Source organism: Pipistrellus hanaki (assembly GCF_964339955.1).
Source record: "Pipistrellus hanaki genome assembly, chromosome: 14".
NCBI classification, from domain to species: Eukaryota; Metazoa; Chordata; class Mammalia; order Chiroptera; family Vespertilionidae; genus Pipistrellus; species Pipistrellus hanaki.
The window spans coordinates 4,498,084-4,514,647 of record NC_140516.1 but is presented as its reverse complement, the minus strand read 5'-3'; the positions used below and the strand labels follow the sequence as shown (position 1 = coordinate 4,514,647).

The 16,564-nt window shown below is 38.6% G+C and overlaps 1 protein-coding gene and 1 pseudogene across 6 annotated transcripts in view; both read left to right on the top strand.

Moving 5' to 3' along the window:
- PARG (poly(ADP-ribose) glycohydrolase) overlaps positions 1–16,564 on the top strand; it is a gene marked incomplete at its 5' end in the record, with an annotated part of 147,263 nt that overhangs the window by 80,123 nt on the left and 50,576 nt on the right. For all 5 annotated transcript variants that reach the window (XM_084904726.1, XM_084904725.1, XM_084904727.1 and 2 more), the window contains 2 exons: positions 6,476–6,555; positions 13,804–13,864. In XM_084904726.1, coding sequence (XP_084760852.1) covers positions 6,476–6,555; positions 13,804–13,864 — 141 coding nt within the window. The remainder of the gene's footprint in view (positions 1–6,475; positions 6,556–13,803; positions 13,865–16,564) is intronic.
- LOC311632642 (calcium/calmodulin-dependent protein kinase type II subunit gamma-like) lies at positions 10,102–10,929 on the top strand (annotated as a pseudogene). Its single transcript has one exon. The product of its transcript is annotated as a calcium/calmodulin-dependent protein kinase type II subunit gamma-like (transcript).

The following is a 16,564-nucleotide window of genomic DNA, read 5'->3' as shown; positions in this document are numbered from 1 at the left end:
ACGCTGCCTACAGTGGCAGCAGCAGAGGTGTGATGGGGCGTCGCCTTCCCCTGATCACTGGGCCACCTCCTGCCTCTGAGGGCTCCTGGACTGAGAGATGCCCCTGTGCACCGGGCCTTTAGTGTACATATATACATATATATGTACACACACACACACACACACACACACACACACACACACACATATATATATATATATATATATATATATATATATATATATATTTAAATTTTTGTTGAGATTATTATAGATGTCTCCCTTTCCCCTCCTCCACCACCCATTGCTTCCCTCCATCTGGTCCCCACCCTGCCCAGGCCTTTACCACCCTACTTTCTGTGTCCATAGGTAAGATCTTTGGTTAATCTTTTCCAATCTCCCAACCCCTTCCCTCTGAGATTTGTCATCTGTTCCATGTTTCCATGTCTCTGATTCTATTTTATTCACCAGTTTACTTTGTTTCTTGTTTATTTTGACTTTTAGATTCAATTGTTGATATATATGTATTTATTACCATTTTATTGCATACTTTTAATCATTTTTTCCCACCTTAAAGAATACCCTTCAATATGTCATGTAATATTGGTTTGGTGGTGATGAACTTCTTTCAGCTTTTTCTTATTTGTGAAACTCTTTATCTGACCTTCAGTTCTAAATGATAGCTTTTCTGGGTAGTTTTCTTGGTTGTAGGTCCTTGCTATTTGTCACTTTGGATATTTCTTGACACTCCCTTTTGCCCGGTAAAGTTTCTGTTGAGAAATCAACTGACAGTCATATGGGCATTCCCTTGTAGGTACCTGTTTTTCTCATGCTGCTTTTAAGATTCTCTTTATCTTTAACCTTTGGCATTTTAATTATGATGTGTTTTGATGTGGGCCTCTTTGGGTTCCTCTTGTTTGGGATTCTCTGTGCTTCCTGGACTTGTAAGTCTATTTCTTTCACCAAGTAGGGCAAGTTTTTATCATTATTTCTTTAAGTAGGTTTTCAATATCTTGCTCCCTCTCTTCTCCTCTGGCACCCCCAAAATGTGAATATTGGTATGCTTGAAGTTGTCCCAGAGACTTTTAAAACTATCTTTATATTTTTGTATTCTTTCATCTTTTTGCTCTTCTGATTGGGTATTTTTTGCTTCGTCATATTCCAAATTGTTGATTTGATTCTCAGAATCCTCTACTGTTGAATCCTTGTATGTTATAGTTTTGTTTTTTTAAATATTATATGCAATAAACATTAATATTTCATGAATAAAAGGATTTTAAATATAATAATATTGCCAAAACTACAATATATTAACATTGTATGATATCACAAAGATTGTAGGAAGTATTAAAAATCTGCAAATAACAGGATTACTTCTATTATATTCTAGTATATTGGAGCCCCCAATCCCATCCCCCACCCCCCGCTCTATTTTTTGTTCATCCGTTTGTGTAGTTCATTATATTCGACAGATGAGTGAGATCCTCTGATACTTACATTTCTCCAACTGGGTTATTTTGCTTATCATGATGCTTTGAAAGTCTATTTTGTCAGATATGAGTATTGCTACTCTAGCTTTCTTTTCTTTTTCATTTGCTTGGAAAAATTTTTTCCATCTCTTCACTTTCATGCTCTGTGTGTCTTTTGTTTTGAGGTGTGTCTCTTGTAGACAGCATGTAGTTGGGTCTGTTTTTTTATCCATTCAGCTATCCTTCACCTTTTGATGACAGGATCGAGAGACACATCAATTGGTTGCCTACTTCATGTGCTCCTCCCGGGGCTGAGGAACCTGCAAGCGAGGTACATGCCCTTGACTAAGGGCCAGTGCTTCAGCCACTGAGCCAAATCTGCCAGGGATGAGCCACTTTTCTTAATGAAGGGAATATGGATTAGAACAATGTGAGCATTTTATGTAAATGATGTGTGTTTTTGCTGGCTATTATGGAATGCCTTATCTCTAGCACAGATCCCTCAGCTTACTTAGCATTATCTGAAAAGTTTTTTGCATGAGATGATCTCTTTATTATAGCTAATATTAAGTACTTGCCATTTACCGATTACTATGCTATTTTTAATTTAACCTTTGTATTACTCTTATAAGTTAGGTATTTTTCTCATTTTTTCAGTTGAGATGAAGACTTAGAGCTAGCTGGTATAATTGGGATTCAAACTCAGGAATACATAGGCAGCCTCTAGAAGCTGTATCCCTTAATCACTCTACTATACAGCCTCCTTTCAATGAACTGTATTAGTAGTTCTTATCTCAGAGCTAATAAGAAATTAGAACTACCCTTAGAAATAATTATTGATCTGTTAAATGAACCTAAGCCATCTGTCAATCCAAAGTGACCATGAGAAATTGAAACTCACAGTATCCCAGTGGCATTTTTACTAAATTAGAATTTAAGCAGGCCTGCTGACGATTTGAAACAGGCATACTCTTGTCTTCCTGGCTGCCCGGTGTTCTTTTGGTCACCAGAACACTGAACATTAATTATGGCAGGTGAAGCCCGTAGTAGTCTATATAGTCGTTTTAGGGACTTTTCAGCAGCCAGTATGTCTGCACGTACCTCTCCCTGAGATAGCAGGTGTTTTAATAAGCCTAAACTAGCAATCAACAAGAACCTGGATTATACATGATCTTTGATGCAGCAACTCTGTTTGATTCTCTCGATGCACGTTTTTTGGTGAGGAAGCTTTATCCTAATAGGTTCAGTTTGAGTAAATGACTTGTCAGCAGAACTGGGGCTTGAATATTGTCTTCTGTTCAAACTCAGTGCTCTTTGGTTATGTCTTGCTTCCTCTCAAGAACAAAATGCTCTGAGCGTGCTGCTGAAATGGAAAACAACCCAAAGTTCCCCTTTTTTATGTGGCTTATGAAAGATCAAGTACCTAATTTGATGAGCCATTTGGTAAGCTGATTATGGAACATGTTGTTGTGTTTTTATTTTTGCATACTTGCTATTTATGATTATAGTTTCTGGCAGTTGGAATCCTTGCGTGTGTGAGCACTCATGCATACTTAGTCTCAAAAGAGGGATGACTAGCTAGTTGGTTGAATAAGAAAAATGGTTAAGAGTTTTGGGTGGGAGGCTGACGTCAATAAATTGAATACTAAGTCTTCCTTTTTAAATTTATTGTTGTGTTCTTCCAGCCCTGCTTAGTATGTTAAATATCCTTGACCTTTTCTCCTGCTTGTCTTTTAGGGCCTGAGCATTCATATAAAGGCTTCCAATGTGATTAACATTGATGCTTCTAAGATTGCTTAGAAACTGATGGTCAGAGATTAATTGTGTGCTGCAGCCGTGGTCAACCCAGGAGGCTTTTACATCTGCCTCTTCTGGATTGAAAATGCTGGGGCCATATGGCAGAAAGGACTTTCTGGCTGGGTTTCAGATTATCATTTGCTTCCATTTTATATGGTGGGGGTTATAGAGCTCTGGGTTTGATTTACTGTATACTAATGGAATTAATCCTTAACTTGAAATCACGTGTGCGTGCGTGTATGTGTGTGTGTGTGTGTGTGTGGAATCCAATTCCAGTAACGTTATCAATATGTCATTCAGGGAAAGATTTTATGAAACTACTAGAGGCCTGATACAGGGAATTTGTGCAAGGGGCTCAACCCTCGCAGCCCCAGCCGCCTTACAGCCCTGCAGCCCTGCAGTCCTGATGCCCCACCCACTGGTCTTTCCGGAAGGTCCTTCTGCCATTCAGTCTAATTAGCATATTAGCTCTTTATTATTATAGATGTTTCTATTTATGTGTATGGAAAGAAAAATACCAATTAGTAAGTATCAACTCTGATTGCCTTACTCCCTTGAAAATAAAAGGTATTTTTAGAACAAAGGTGAGGTTGCCTAACTTTTCCTGTTTGCTTTCTTTAATAATCTGTAATTATTCAGTTAAATGCCAAAATGTCTTCCCTATATGCAGAGAGGTTATTATGGCATAGTTTATGTTCATGTTTGCATGCATGCCTGCTGACTCAAAATATGCCTTCAAATATTCATACCTAAGACCTGAAAATCTAAAATTTTTTTTAATTGTTGTTGGAAAGTAAAAATAAATAAATAAAATAAAATTGGATGGTGCTTGATTAGTATGAGAAGTCTAATTGCTTCCAGTCTCTTGTCTCTCTTTCTGTGTTTGTCTCTCTGAGTGTCTTTGCATGTGAGTTTATGTTTCTCAGCCTCTCCCTTGGTCTCCAGTCCCTTTTCTGTATATCCTTTTCCTCCCTCTTAGTCTTCCCTGCTGTCTTAGATCTTTCTGTCTCTCTCCTTTTTCTAGCTCCATTCTTGGTTCCTTCCTCTTCCTTCTCTCTCCCCAGAGCTGTTCCTCAGATAATACATTACTCTTCTGATAACTTTCACTAATGCTGTTTGCCTGTTTCTATCTTATTTTTTCACTTGCTTCCATAACAGGATAATTCATTTTATCTGGGTGGCTATACATAGTGCTATAAAAATTCATAGCAGTGAAGTCTGAGAATTAGCATAAGGGTTTTAAACCTGCTTTATCTTCCCAGACTTTCTTTCCACCTGCCCCTTTCCTCTGCACCTCTAACCCCTTCACACGGCCTTGCTCCATCAGGAAGATGGCAAAGCATATTTGGTTACATAGTGATTTGAAATCAGGCTTTGAAACTCACACACAGCGAATAATCAGAATGCACTGAGGTTCTGCTTAATTTGTACCTCTAAGGTTTGGACCTGCAAAATAAACAGTGGTGCTCATTTGTAGTGGTGGTAGTAGCCACCTAATCTTCCAGGGAAGTCATATCCTTAGGTTAATAAATCTGTAGTCCCAAGAGGCTCCTAAAGTTAATAATTTGTCATCATGGTTGTGAAATTTTATGTGATTTTACATATAGCTGACCACATGTAGAAATTAGGGATACTTTTTATGTTTTGGGAAATCACTTCTTAAGCCATTTTCTTCTCATAGTACAACAATTCTGTGGAAGAGGAACTTTTTCCTCCTTCATTGAATCGTAGAGTGCCTCAATTCATCTCTGAGAAAAGGTGGTGGTGGCTGCCTTTATATTAATACTGCTTTCCTCTACTAAGTAGTAAAACTAGAAAAGGATTTTGCAATGGATCCCCAGGTATTCATTTAGTAAATCATATTTATTTCATATAGGATGTTTAATTAAAAGTGGCTTCTTCATTCTGACCATCATTTTGATTTAAACAAATTATTCTGGTTGACGGTGCAGAAGAAACTAAGCTGCAACCTGCACTGACAAATATCCCCCACACACACACTTCTTTCTTTTTTTTTCTTTTTTCTTTTTGCGAGGCAGGGCGGGGGCAGGCAGCTGGATTTTTAAGATTATTTGTAATAGACATTTAAGAAAAATAAGGTGAATAAAACATTACATAGGCACAATTCTTTTTAAAAATCAGTTAGATTGAGATTTGGTTAAAATTTTTAGGAGATAAGTATTCAGATAAATTGTTTTCTCAGAATTGACTGAATACAGAATTTCAAATCACTGAAAACAGGTCATTTGAAATCTGTATTTTCTTCCTTTTTCTAATTCATTTTACTTGCTCAATAGGATTTTCTCATGAAATTAATTTTCTCCTTTCTGCATAGTTATATAAATGAGCTTTTCTGATGAAAATTTTTACCCATTTTGACTTGTTAAAGTGAACTTTTCCTTGAAGTGTTTCTGATTTTAAAGCCAGGGTATATGACTAGAAGCAGATGAGTAATACCTCCTCCTCATTTATAGCCACAGAATTTCTCTATACTTTTTTAGTGCTTTTGGAAAAGTAGATCTTGTGCCTAAAAGCATGCTTTTGTGATTGAAATCCTTTAGTGAACTACTTACTCAGGTCAAATGCTTCTAAAGCCCTCCTTTTCTTTCCCTCGGGATAAATTGCATAATGTGTTGTTACCAATAACAATGCCACATCATTTCAAAGAAAACTAAAGCAGTACAAGTCTAGGTTGCTGGAAACCAGATGGTGGAGGGATAGCGCTATTTAACAGGTTACCACGCAGAGTGTATTTGTTTAATTGCCAAGGATTGGTCATTCCTCTAACATCTTGTTATACTGCATGTCATTGTCTTCATTGTTCTCGCCTCTCCAACACAAACAATCATTTGCAGTTTTTAGTTTTTTTCAGATACTGTTTTTGTTCAATCATTTAACTTCTAGTAATATTGTGAATTATAAGTAGTATTTGCCATTGGGAAAATAACCAAGCATTAATTCACTGGCTTACTTGACTTTAGGCACCAGGTGGTACCTTCTCCCTGGAGGAAGATGACTGGAGAGACGAGTTGTTAGAGTACCATCACCCATGAACAACTTTTAAGAAGCCTGGTTCTAGTTGCTTTCAGTCCTTTCTGGATGCCATTTGGATCCAAACAGTTTTTAGTTCTCTTATTACAGAATTGCTTTCTGAGAGAATAACTTCTTTTATTACTTGGTAGTAATATAGATTTAGTTCTTTGTGAATCTTTATTTTTGGTCTCTTTCAGGTTGTTTGAAGGACGTTCCTCAAGAAAACCAGAGAAGCTTAAAACGCTCTTCTGCTACTTTAGAAGAGTCACAGAGAAAAGTAAATTCCTTTCATTCTTAACTATAATTTTTATCATTGATGGGGGCAGTTTGGATCAAGAACATTTTGTGTTCAAAGTGCACCTTCCTGCCCAAACCAAATAATTTATTATAATCTAGATTTTATAAACATGTGTATATCCATAAATGTGTGCCATGAGTGTGTGGGGGTCTTATATATTCTAAAATTAGAGCAGCATGACATACCATAATGTGTTTTCATGAATAAAAACAAGTTAAGATCATGTTGTCGAGACCGGTTTGGCTAAGTGGATAGAGCGTTGGTCTGTGGATTGAAAAACAAGTTAATACTTACAAAAGGAAGTATGTTGACCAGGAAATGCATTTTTTTTTATGTTCTTTATTTAAAGAAGCATTGACTTTTATAATTAGTTTATTTGTAGAAGTCAAGCAATTCATTGTCTTCCTACAGGTCCCTCTCTTTTGTGTCCCCTTTAACCCCTTTGAGTTCTTACAAAGCAGTGTTTCACTAGTTCTCACATATCTGTCTTCCTCTGTTGAACCTCAGTCATCTTGTTTTCCCAGGGGCCAGTTGCAGTACCTGAGACAGTGATAGGAAATATCTAACCAATGCTCTTAATAACCAGCTGGCTGTAGATTGCTATTGCCACTTCTGTCCTAGGAACTGGGTAGCTACAGACAGTTTATTAACATCTCTAAGCCTCAATTTCTTCATCTTAATAGAATGATGATAATTATTTCATAGGCTAGCTGTAAATATTAAATGAAGTTACATACTTAATAAATAGTACCTTTTACCAGAGGGTGGCTTTTCTTGCAAGTTGGTTTTAGAGCAAACCAGAACTTCTCAAAAGGGCAAGTCAATTTTGGTCAAATGAAATGAGTAATGCATTCTTTTCAGTTCTGGTCATCCAGGTTGTGGGATTGTCTTGAAACATGTCATTGAATCATTTTAAGATCATTTTTTTCCTTTTGTAAGTATCTCGCATTATAGTATATTTAATTGGCACCTCTCCCCATCCTTCCCACCCCCAATGTATTGCTATTGGATATTGTCTCCCCCGCAACCCCCCCTTTTTTTTTAAGGAATCAATTGTTAGGATTTGGGAATTTAAGGGAAAATTTTTATATGCTTCTTTGACAGGTTAATTTATTTCTTAGCTTATCAATTTTTAATTTTGTGTTTGGTACAGAATGAAATATTAAGGAAAATGAAGGCTTATTCAGGTTATGATACATAACACCAAATTGAAATTTATAATAACTCGTTAAAAAAAAGAGTACTTTTTTGCTATTCTAAATCTAAATACAATGAATTTCATTATTATACCTAAGTAATTCAGTGTTTACTTTTCTGTCCTTGGAGTCAAATTATGTTTATCTTCTCTAGGCTTCTCTATGTTTCCTGTAGAAAAGCTAACTTGCCTTTCTACATTTTAGGATTTTAAATAATTTGAAGGGAAAAAACTAATGTTTTGTTTTTCTTTAAATACATTTTTATTGCCGAAACCGGTTTGACTCAGTGGATAGAGTGTCGGCCTGCAGACTGAAGGGTCCCGGGTTTGATTCCGGTCAGGGGCATATACCTTGGTTGCGGGCACATCCCCAGTAGGGGGTGTGCAAGAGGCAGCTGATTGATGATTCTCTCTCATCAATGTTTCTAACTAACTCTCTCTTCCTCTCTGTAAAAAATCAATATAAATATAAATATAAATATAAATATACACACACACACACACACACACACACATATATATTTTATTGATTTCAGAGAGGAAAGAAGAGATGGATGCATCAATAGTGAGAGAGAAGCATTAATTGTCTGTCTCTTGCACGCCCCCTACTGTGGATCTAGCCCACAACCAGGGCATGTGCCCTGACCAGGAATTGAACCATGACTTCCTGGTTTATAGGTCGATGCTCAAACACTGAGCCACATCAGCCAGGCTCAAGTTTTATGTATTGTTGTTTTTGTTTGTTTTTTATCTTTATTATTATTATTATTATTTTAAAATATATTGTATTGACTTTTAACAGAGAGAAAGAGAGAGGGATAGAGTTAAAAACATCGATGAGAGAGAATCATCAATCAGCTGCCTCTTGCACACCCCCTACTGGGAATGTGCCCGCAACCAAGGTACAGGCCCTTGACCGAAATCGAACCTGTGACCTTTCAGTCCTCAGGCTGACGCTCTATCCACTGAGCCAAACCGGTTTCGGCTATTGTTGTTTTTTAACTAGAAATTTATGAACCATCCTGAGTGTTAGAAATTAGTCACACTGAAAAAATAAGTTGTAATTAGACATTTTGTGTTCTAGCTTTTTCACTACATATGTAGTTCTTTGTAGAAATATAGAGAAACATGCTATAGGTTTTCAGAATGTAAAGCTATAGGCTTAAGGAGGAAATACTAAGTGGAATAAAAGAGGTTTGCAATTTATTAATTACCTTATATAGAAATTCTAGAGTCTACTAAATAGAAACTACAGGAATGTATTTAGGTCTCCTCCTCTTGCCCCTTTGGTGGGGTGATGGTGACTGCACACCAATGTCAGCATGGGCTACACTCATCGACAGTGACCAGCTCTGCAAGGAGCTCGGCGGCGGTGCTTCCTGTGGTCCGCAGACATGTGAAGAAAAACTCCATGCAGGAGTACGCAGCAAAAATCAATACCAAGAAGTCGCTCTGCCTGGGATACTCAGAAACTAGAATGTGAGGCCTGGATATACTGACTTTTGAGACATCCATTGTTCATTTCCCTCACATTATTTCAGAAAAAGGGTTTCACTGCCTTGTGTTTGACCTTGTTACTGGTGGAGAGCTGTTTGTAGACAGGATCCAAAGACTCCTGTGATGAAGCTGGTGCCGCCACTGTGTACATCAGCTTCTGAAAAACGTTAACTATATCCTCCAGCGTGACATTGTCCACCGGGACCAGAAGCCCGGGAACTTGCTGCTGCTGGTGTGTAAAAGCAAGGGTGCTGCGGGCAGCTGGCTGTTTTGGCCTAGCCATCCAAGTACAGGCTTACTGTGGTTTTGCTGGCACCTCCGCTTACTTGTCTCCTGAAATCTTTTTTGTTGTTGTTAATCCTTACCTGAGGATATTTTTTTCCAATGATTTTTAGAGGGAGTGGAAGAGAGGGGAAGAGATACAGAGAGAGAAACATCGATGGGAGAGAAACACTTTGATTGTTTGCCTCTCACATGTGCCCTGACCAGGGCTGGGGATCAAGCCTGCAACTGAGGTATGTGCCCTTGACCGGAATTGAACCCATGACCCTTCAGTCTGTGGACCAACATTCTATCCACTGAGCAAACAGACTAGGGCTGTGCCCTGAAGTCTTGAGGAAAGATCTCTATGGAAAACCAATTGTGGCTCAGTGGATAGAGCGTCAGCCTGCGGACTGAAGGGTCCCGGGTTCGATTTCAGTCAAGGGCGTGTACCTTGGTTGCGGCCACATTCCCTGTGGGAGGCATGCAGGAGGCAGCTGATGATGTTTCTCTCTCATCAATGTTTCTAACTCTCTATCCCTCTCCCTCCCTCTCTGTAGAATCAATAAAATATAAAAACAAACAAAACAGTGGTTTTCAGAGCCTGTGGAGTCATCTTGTATATTCTGCTGGTGGGACAGCCTCTCTTTCAGGATGAGGATCAACAGATGAAGGCTGGAGCCTATGATTTCCCATCCAGAGTGGGACAGTGACCCCGGAAGCCAAGAACTGATCAACCAGATGCTGACCACAGCCCTGCAAAACATATCACAGCTGACCAGGTTCTCAAGCATCAATGGGTCTGCTAAGAGTCCACGGTGGTATCCATGATACGTCATCAGTAGACTGCAGATGCTTGCGTAAGTCCAGTGCCCGGAGGAAACTGAAGGGTGGCGTCCTCACGACCATACTTGTCTCCAGGAACTTATCAGCTGCCGAAAGCCTATTGAGGTCGGGTGGCCGTGACAGGGCACCTCAAACCACTAGGATGCATAACATTACAGATGGGATCAAGGACTCCACAGAGAGCTGCAACACACCACTGAAGATAAGGATCTCCATGTGGGAAAACAGGAGATCATTCAAATCACAGAACAATCATCAACAATGGAGATTTTGAGGCCTGCACAAGGATTTGTAATTCAGGACTCACTTCCTTTGAGCCTGAAGGCCTTGGTAACCTCGTGAAGGAAGTTTTGCTTTGAGAATCTTCTGTCCAAGAACAGCAGGTGTATTCAGGCCATCATCGTGAACTCACATGTCCATGTGATCGGAGAGGATAGCCTTCATCCACATCAATACATCGATGGACAGGGTCCACCTCCCACCAGCCAGTCAGAGAGGACCCAGGTTGGCACCGCTGGGGTGTCAGGGGTTCATTGTCCACTGTCACTGCTCGGGCTGCTGCAGAGAGCTCATCCACAGGGTCATTAGGAGATCCCAGCTGGGGTCGAACCTTTGCAGCCATGGCTCTGGAGGGCCCAAGCGACAGCAGCAGTCCTTTCATTTGAGGTTTAAAACAATTAAATTACACACCCACCCCCTTGTCCTTCGTGTCTGTCTCCGTTGTACTGAGGTGTTTTTACATTTGAGAAAAGATTCCTTTTTAAAAAGATGGAAAAAGAAATGTATTTAAAGTACCATATATTTCATCAAATGTAGGATATTGTAGATGGTAGGAAGTGCCATTATGTTATGTATCACTAAGAAGGAAAAACACTCAGAATGGGGAATTGTTGGAGACCTCTCTGACAAAGCTGGCACACCAAAGTCTACACTCTTAGTCTAAGGATGCATGAGACATTAAGCTGGCTGTGCACAAAGGGGCAGTAAGTAAACCACTGTCAACGTTGGCTCTGGGTAGAGAGGGGAAAAAATATCCTCTGAGAATGTAAACCAAGTTTGGAGTCCACAGTCATATTACCAGTGTGATCCACAAAAGCCTGCAACAGAGGGCTTGCTTCAGACTGATCTCAGGTTGGTGGCGCTCTTAGATTATGGCTGAAGCAGATGCACATCTTCTCTGCAAAGGTTTGACTTTAATCCAGACCAAATGCGATGGCTAGATACCTTGGACTATGAAAAATATATTTCATTTTCAGAAATTTAATACATGAAAAAATGTGCTTTTAGAATTGATAAAATACAATTCCATCAGGACCAATTTTTGAGTGTTGCCAAACATCAATATTTGAAATGAGGATCTTGAGACTGAAAGATTTTAAAGGACTTTCTGAATTAAATTATTTTCAATATAGTTTTAAATAAAGTATCTTATATGTGGAGTATTTAAAAATTAATGATTCATATGCAGTGTACATTTTGATTTATTAAGGAAAACATTTAATCAACCACAATAACTTATTCTGGTATGAAAGGTGCCTTTTAATGGAAGAGAGGTAATAGGCATGCTCTCAAGGTGTTTTTGTTATTAATTAATAGAGACCCAGTGTACGAAATTTGTGTATGGGGGAGAAGGGGTCCCTCAGCCCAGCCTGCACCCTCTCACTATCCGGGACCCCTCGGGGGATGTCTGGCTGCCAGTTTAGGCCTGATCCCTGCGTTTTATGCAGGAAAACATTAATATAAAACACCTAACTGCGGGATCAGGCCTAAACCAGCAGTTGGACATCCCTCTTGCCATCCGGAACCACTGGCTGCTAATAGCTGGCCTGCCTGATCACCCCTAACCACTCTGCCTGCTTACCGGTCACCCCTAACTACTCATCAACTGCTGGCCAGCCTGATCACCCCTAACTGCTCCCCTGCTAGCCTGATCACCCCCTAACTGCTCCCCTGCTAGCCTGATCACCCCCTAACTGCTCCCCTGCCAGCCTTATCACCCCCTAACTGTGCCCCTACCAGTCTGATCGCCCCCAACTGCCCTCCCCTGCTGACCTGATCGCCCCTAACTGCTCTCCCCTGCCAACCTGATCGCCCCTAACCACCTCTGCCTCGAGCACCCATCATCATGGCTTTGTCCAGAAGGACTTTCGGAAGACATCTGGTCTAATTAGTATATTACCCTTTTATTATTATAGATATCTTAAGAACCATGTTTATATGCCTTTTCTTTTGCTTTGCGGTAGTGTTCATTTATGAATTTCTTTTGGTCTCTCCTAGTATATGTGAAGGACATTTAATGTTCTTACTTCTCTTACTGACTGATGTTCATGACTGATACTAACATTAGTTTTCTATTAATAGAATTACTTCTCTAGTATTTGAATTGTTTGACTTCTTGTGAGTTTTAAATATGCTGTCCATTTTTCTTAAAGATAGACATGTAAAGAATATTTTATAACTCATGTTAACAAAATTCTGTTTTTTAATATAAATACTCCATATTATTTTTGAGTTATTAATGCTTGTGACTAAAAGCAAAGAAATGCAGAATCATCCAAAGGAATGAAACTTTCATTGGAACTCTACCACCATTATCCCTAATAGTTCCTGACATTTTTCTTTGCTTAAGAGCTTAACAACAAAACAAACAACAAAAGGAGAAAACAAAAATGGCCTGGCCTTTTTAGTTTATTCTTTGATTCAACTCAAACAAATTACTTTTGGCCAGCTGATTTATTTGTTGCTTTTGCTACTGGTTAAAAAATAAAAAATAAACCTAACAAAAAAGGATCATATCTTCTAAAATTTACTATGTTTTGATCTTATGTATTGCTACTTGAAAACTATGTCATCTTTCTTTAATCATTTAGAACACAGTAATTCCTCCTTCCGCCTAAGGAAGAATTATAAAAAGAGCAATTTCATATCATCTAAGCCCTGGATTTGGCTATGTCACCTCCAAAGGCATGCCAACAATTTTCTTTTTTTTTAAATCCTAGACTTTTCTTTATTATAAAACATAAATATGTATGCATTCATCAGTTTTTAGATGTAGGTTAAAGTTGTTCTTTGAGAAAGAGTCCGTCTACAGATTAAAATCCAGTTTTGTCTTTATTAGGTAAACTACACCCATTTGCATCTTTCCCCCCAATTATTTCTTAAGAGTGTTTGCAGTTTAGAAAATGTCACTAAAAAGTACCAGCACTCTCATTCTTCTGTTGTGCTGTTATTTGTGTAGTTTTTTGTTTTAGTGAGTACATGCTATTTCATAGAAAGAGTTCCTACTGTAAGGATAATATTATTTTAAATCAATCTTCTGTTGTATTCCAAAACTAGTATTATAGCCATTGTTAGATCCATATTTTACTGAATATATATATATAATCTTTTCAAAATCAAAACTTGTTTTCCTTTTATTGCTTTTGTAGAACCTACTGGATTGGTGACATTTACAAGACAGAGTCTTGAAGATTTTCCAGAGTGGGAAAGGTAATGATAAAAACAATGCTGTAATCTTAGAATTAGAAGAACTGTTTTTACCATGAAAGGATTTTATTTTACAGCCCCTGGAAAGATGTTTTTCCAAACTCTTTAATTGCGAGGCAGTTTCTTCTCATAAGAACCTAACAAAATCCATTGATAGCTCTCATTGTTAGAAAGGTTATGCCTTTGAATCAAAGTCTACAACCCTTTGACTTCTACTATTTTGCTTTAGTTTTGTCTTCTGAAACAAAGTTCTGTTTAGAGGTAAGGAGTTTTGTGCATGAAAACACTAATATTAAATGGAACACCAATATTTAATGTTCCTTCAAACTCTCCTTTTTTGGTTAGTATTTATATTTTATGGCTTTTCTTCCTGGAGAGCAAGATTGAGAAATTATTTGTTTGTTTGTTTGTTTGTTTGTTAATCCTCACCCGAGGATATTTTTCCCTTGATTTTTAGAGAAAGTGAAAGGGAGGGGGAGAAAGAGAAAGAGAGAGAGAGAGAGAGAGAGAGAGAGAGAGAGAGAGAGAGAGACCCCCATTGACTGGTTGCCTTCTGCAGGCGCCAGGACCAGGACCTGGGGATCGACCCTGCAACCAAAGTACATGCCCTTGACCAGAATCGAACCTGCAGGCTGACACTCTATCCACTGAGCCAAACCTGCCAGCATGGGAAAAATTTTTTTATTAAACTAAAATATAAATAGTAGTTACCTAGAATTTGCCTGATAAGAATTTTGAGATTTGTCCATGTATATACTATTGACAAATTTTGTGTAAGTTGCAATTTATTGTTTTGTTCTTATTATTTATCTGTAAATACTGAGGAGAATAATAACCAATCTGAGTTCATCAAATTTGTAAATTTTTTAGTGTCCTGGAATAGTTAGCATATTTCCTAGTCTAGAGCAAATCTCCAAAGCACTTAAAGTAGAGTGTATCGACTTTTTCAATGCACATGAGGATATGACTAGACATACTAAATGCATATTTTGAGTCTGCATTCTGGTTAACCGGTGCTTCTCATTTTTACATTCTAATAATTTTTTTTTTAATCCTCACCCGAGGAAATGTTTTTATTGATTTTTGAGAGGGAGGAGGGGATAGGAAGAGAGAGAGAGGACCTAGGATCTCTTGCCTCCCGTACCCACTCAGACAGGGATCAAACCCACAACCTGGGTATGTGCCCTGACTGGGAATCAAACCTGCAACCCTTAGGTGCATGAGACTATGCTCCAGCCAGCTGAGCCACACTATCAGGGCTAATAATTTTTTAAAAAAATATATTTTATTGATTTGTTACAGAGAGGAGAGAGAGGGATAGAGAGCTAGAAACGTCAATGAGAGAGAAACATCAAACAGTTGCCTCTTGCACACCCCCTACCGGGGATGTGCCCGCAACCAACGTACATGCCCTTGACCGGAATCAAACCTGGGAACTTTCAGTCTGCAGACCGACGCTCTACCACTGAGCCAAACCAGTTTCGGCAGGGCTAGTAACTTTTATTGTAGTTTTTAATTGTTTTGTTTGGAATAAATAATGAAAGAGACTCTTAAGGGAGTTAACTTAAGGCACATCTGCTTAGGTGGCTGTCCCATGGTGTCTTCGTTCATCAAACATGTTTGTTTGTGAGGTGAAAGAAAAAGAAACTTACTTTAGGAGGCTGACTGCATAGCTGAGATGATTATTAATAGGGGGAAATGGATAAAAGATCAAACACCTGAAGAAAAACAAAAACAAAATTGAGCCAGAAAGGAAGAGAACATGAACAGCATTTTGGAATAATGGCATATTAGAGATTAAATTTATCCCAGGAAATCATTGGGTCAAGTGGCCTACTAAAAATATTGTCAACGCTGTACTATCTATGACAGATGGAGACTAGACACTTTCAGTGGTGGGAAGTTCATAACTTCACCTCACTTGGCTGCTTGTGTTATTATCTAATACTGTCATTCACTAAAAAAGTTTGTCTTTCCAATAATCCCCCTCTTCCCATTCCTGGTTCTTCTAGAGCTACAATAACTAAAATTAATTTTAACATTCAGCCTTCCTTCATGTATCTTAATGCTTTCTTGTCTCGCCACACTTCTAGCAATGCACACAGGTACATACAAACCTTATTCATTTATTCTATCTATTTCACAAATAACATGAATTCTAAATGCTTTATTTCTGCTATTTACATACCCCAGACCAGTGGTTGGCAAACTCATTAGTCAATAGAGCCAAATATCATCAGTACAACGATTGAAATTTCTTTGAGAGCCAAATTTTCTAAACTTTTTCTAATGCCACTTCTTCAAAATAGACTCGCCCAGGCCGTTGTATTTTGTGGAAGAGCTACATTCAAGGGGCCAAGAAGCCGCATGTGAGCCACAGTTTGCTGACCTCATCACCAGACCATTGGTCCCTCTTAAAATACAGTGCCTAGAACTAAAAGTAGCAATCTGCTATGTTCTCTGCCCAGGTCAGGGTACAGAGGATTGCTCTTTTTAGCTCTTCAGTCAGTCTGTAATAGGAATACAGATGTTTTGTTCACATCACTTCCATGTAGATTTTATAGGTCATTCAGAGAGCTTGTTTTTAATTCAGCTCAGGCTCACCTCTGCATTCGTCATTTATTTGACTCTAATGTGAAAGTACAGTCATTTATACACTACCATCTGGGAGTGAAGGGACAGGTCAAATTGCAGAGATCTGCA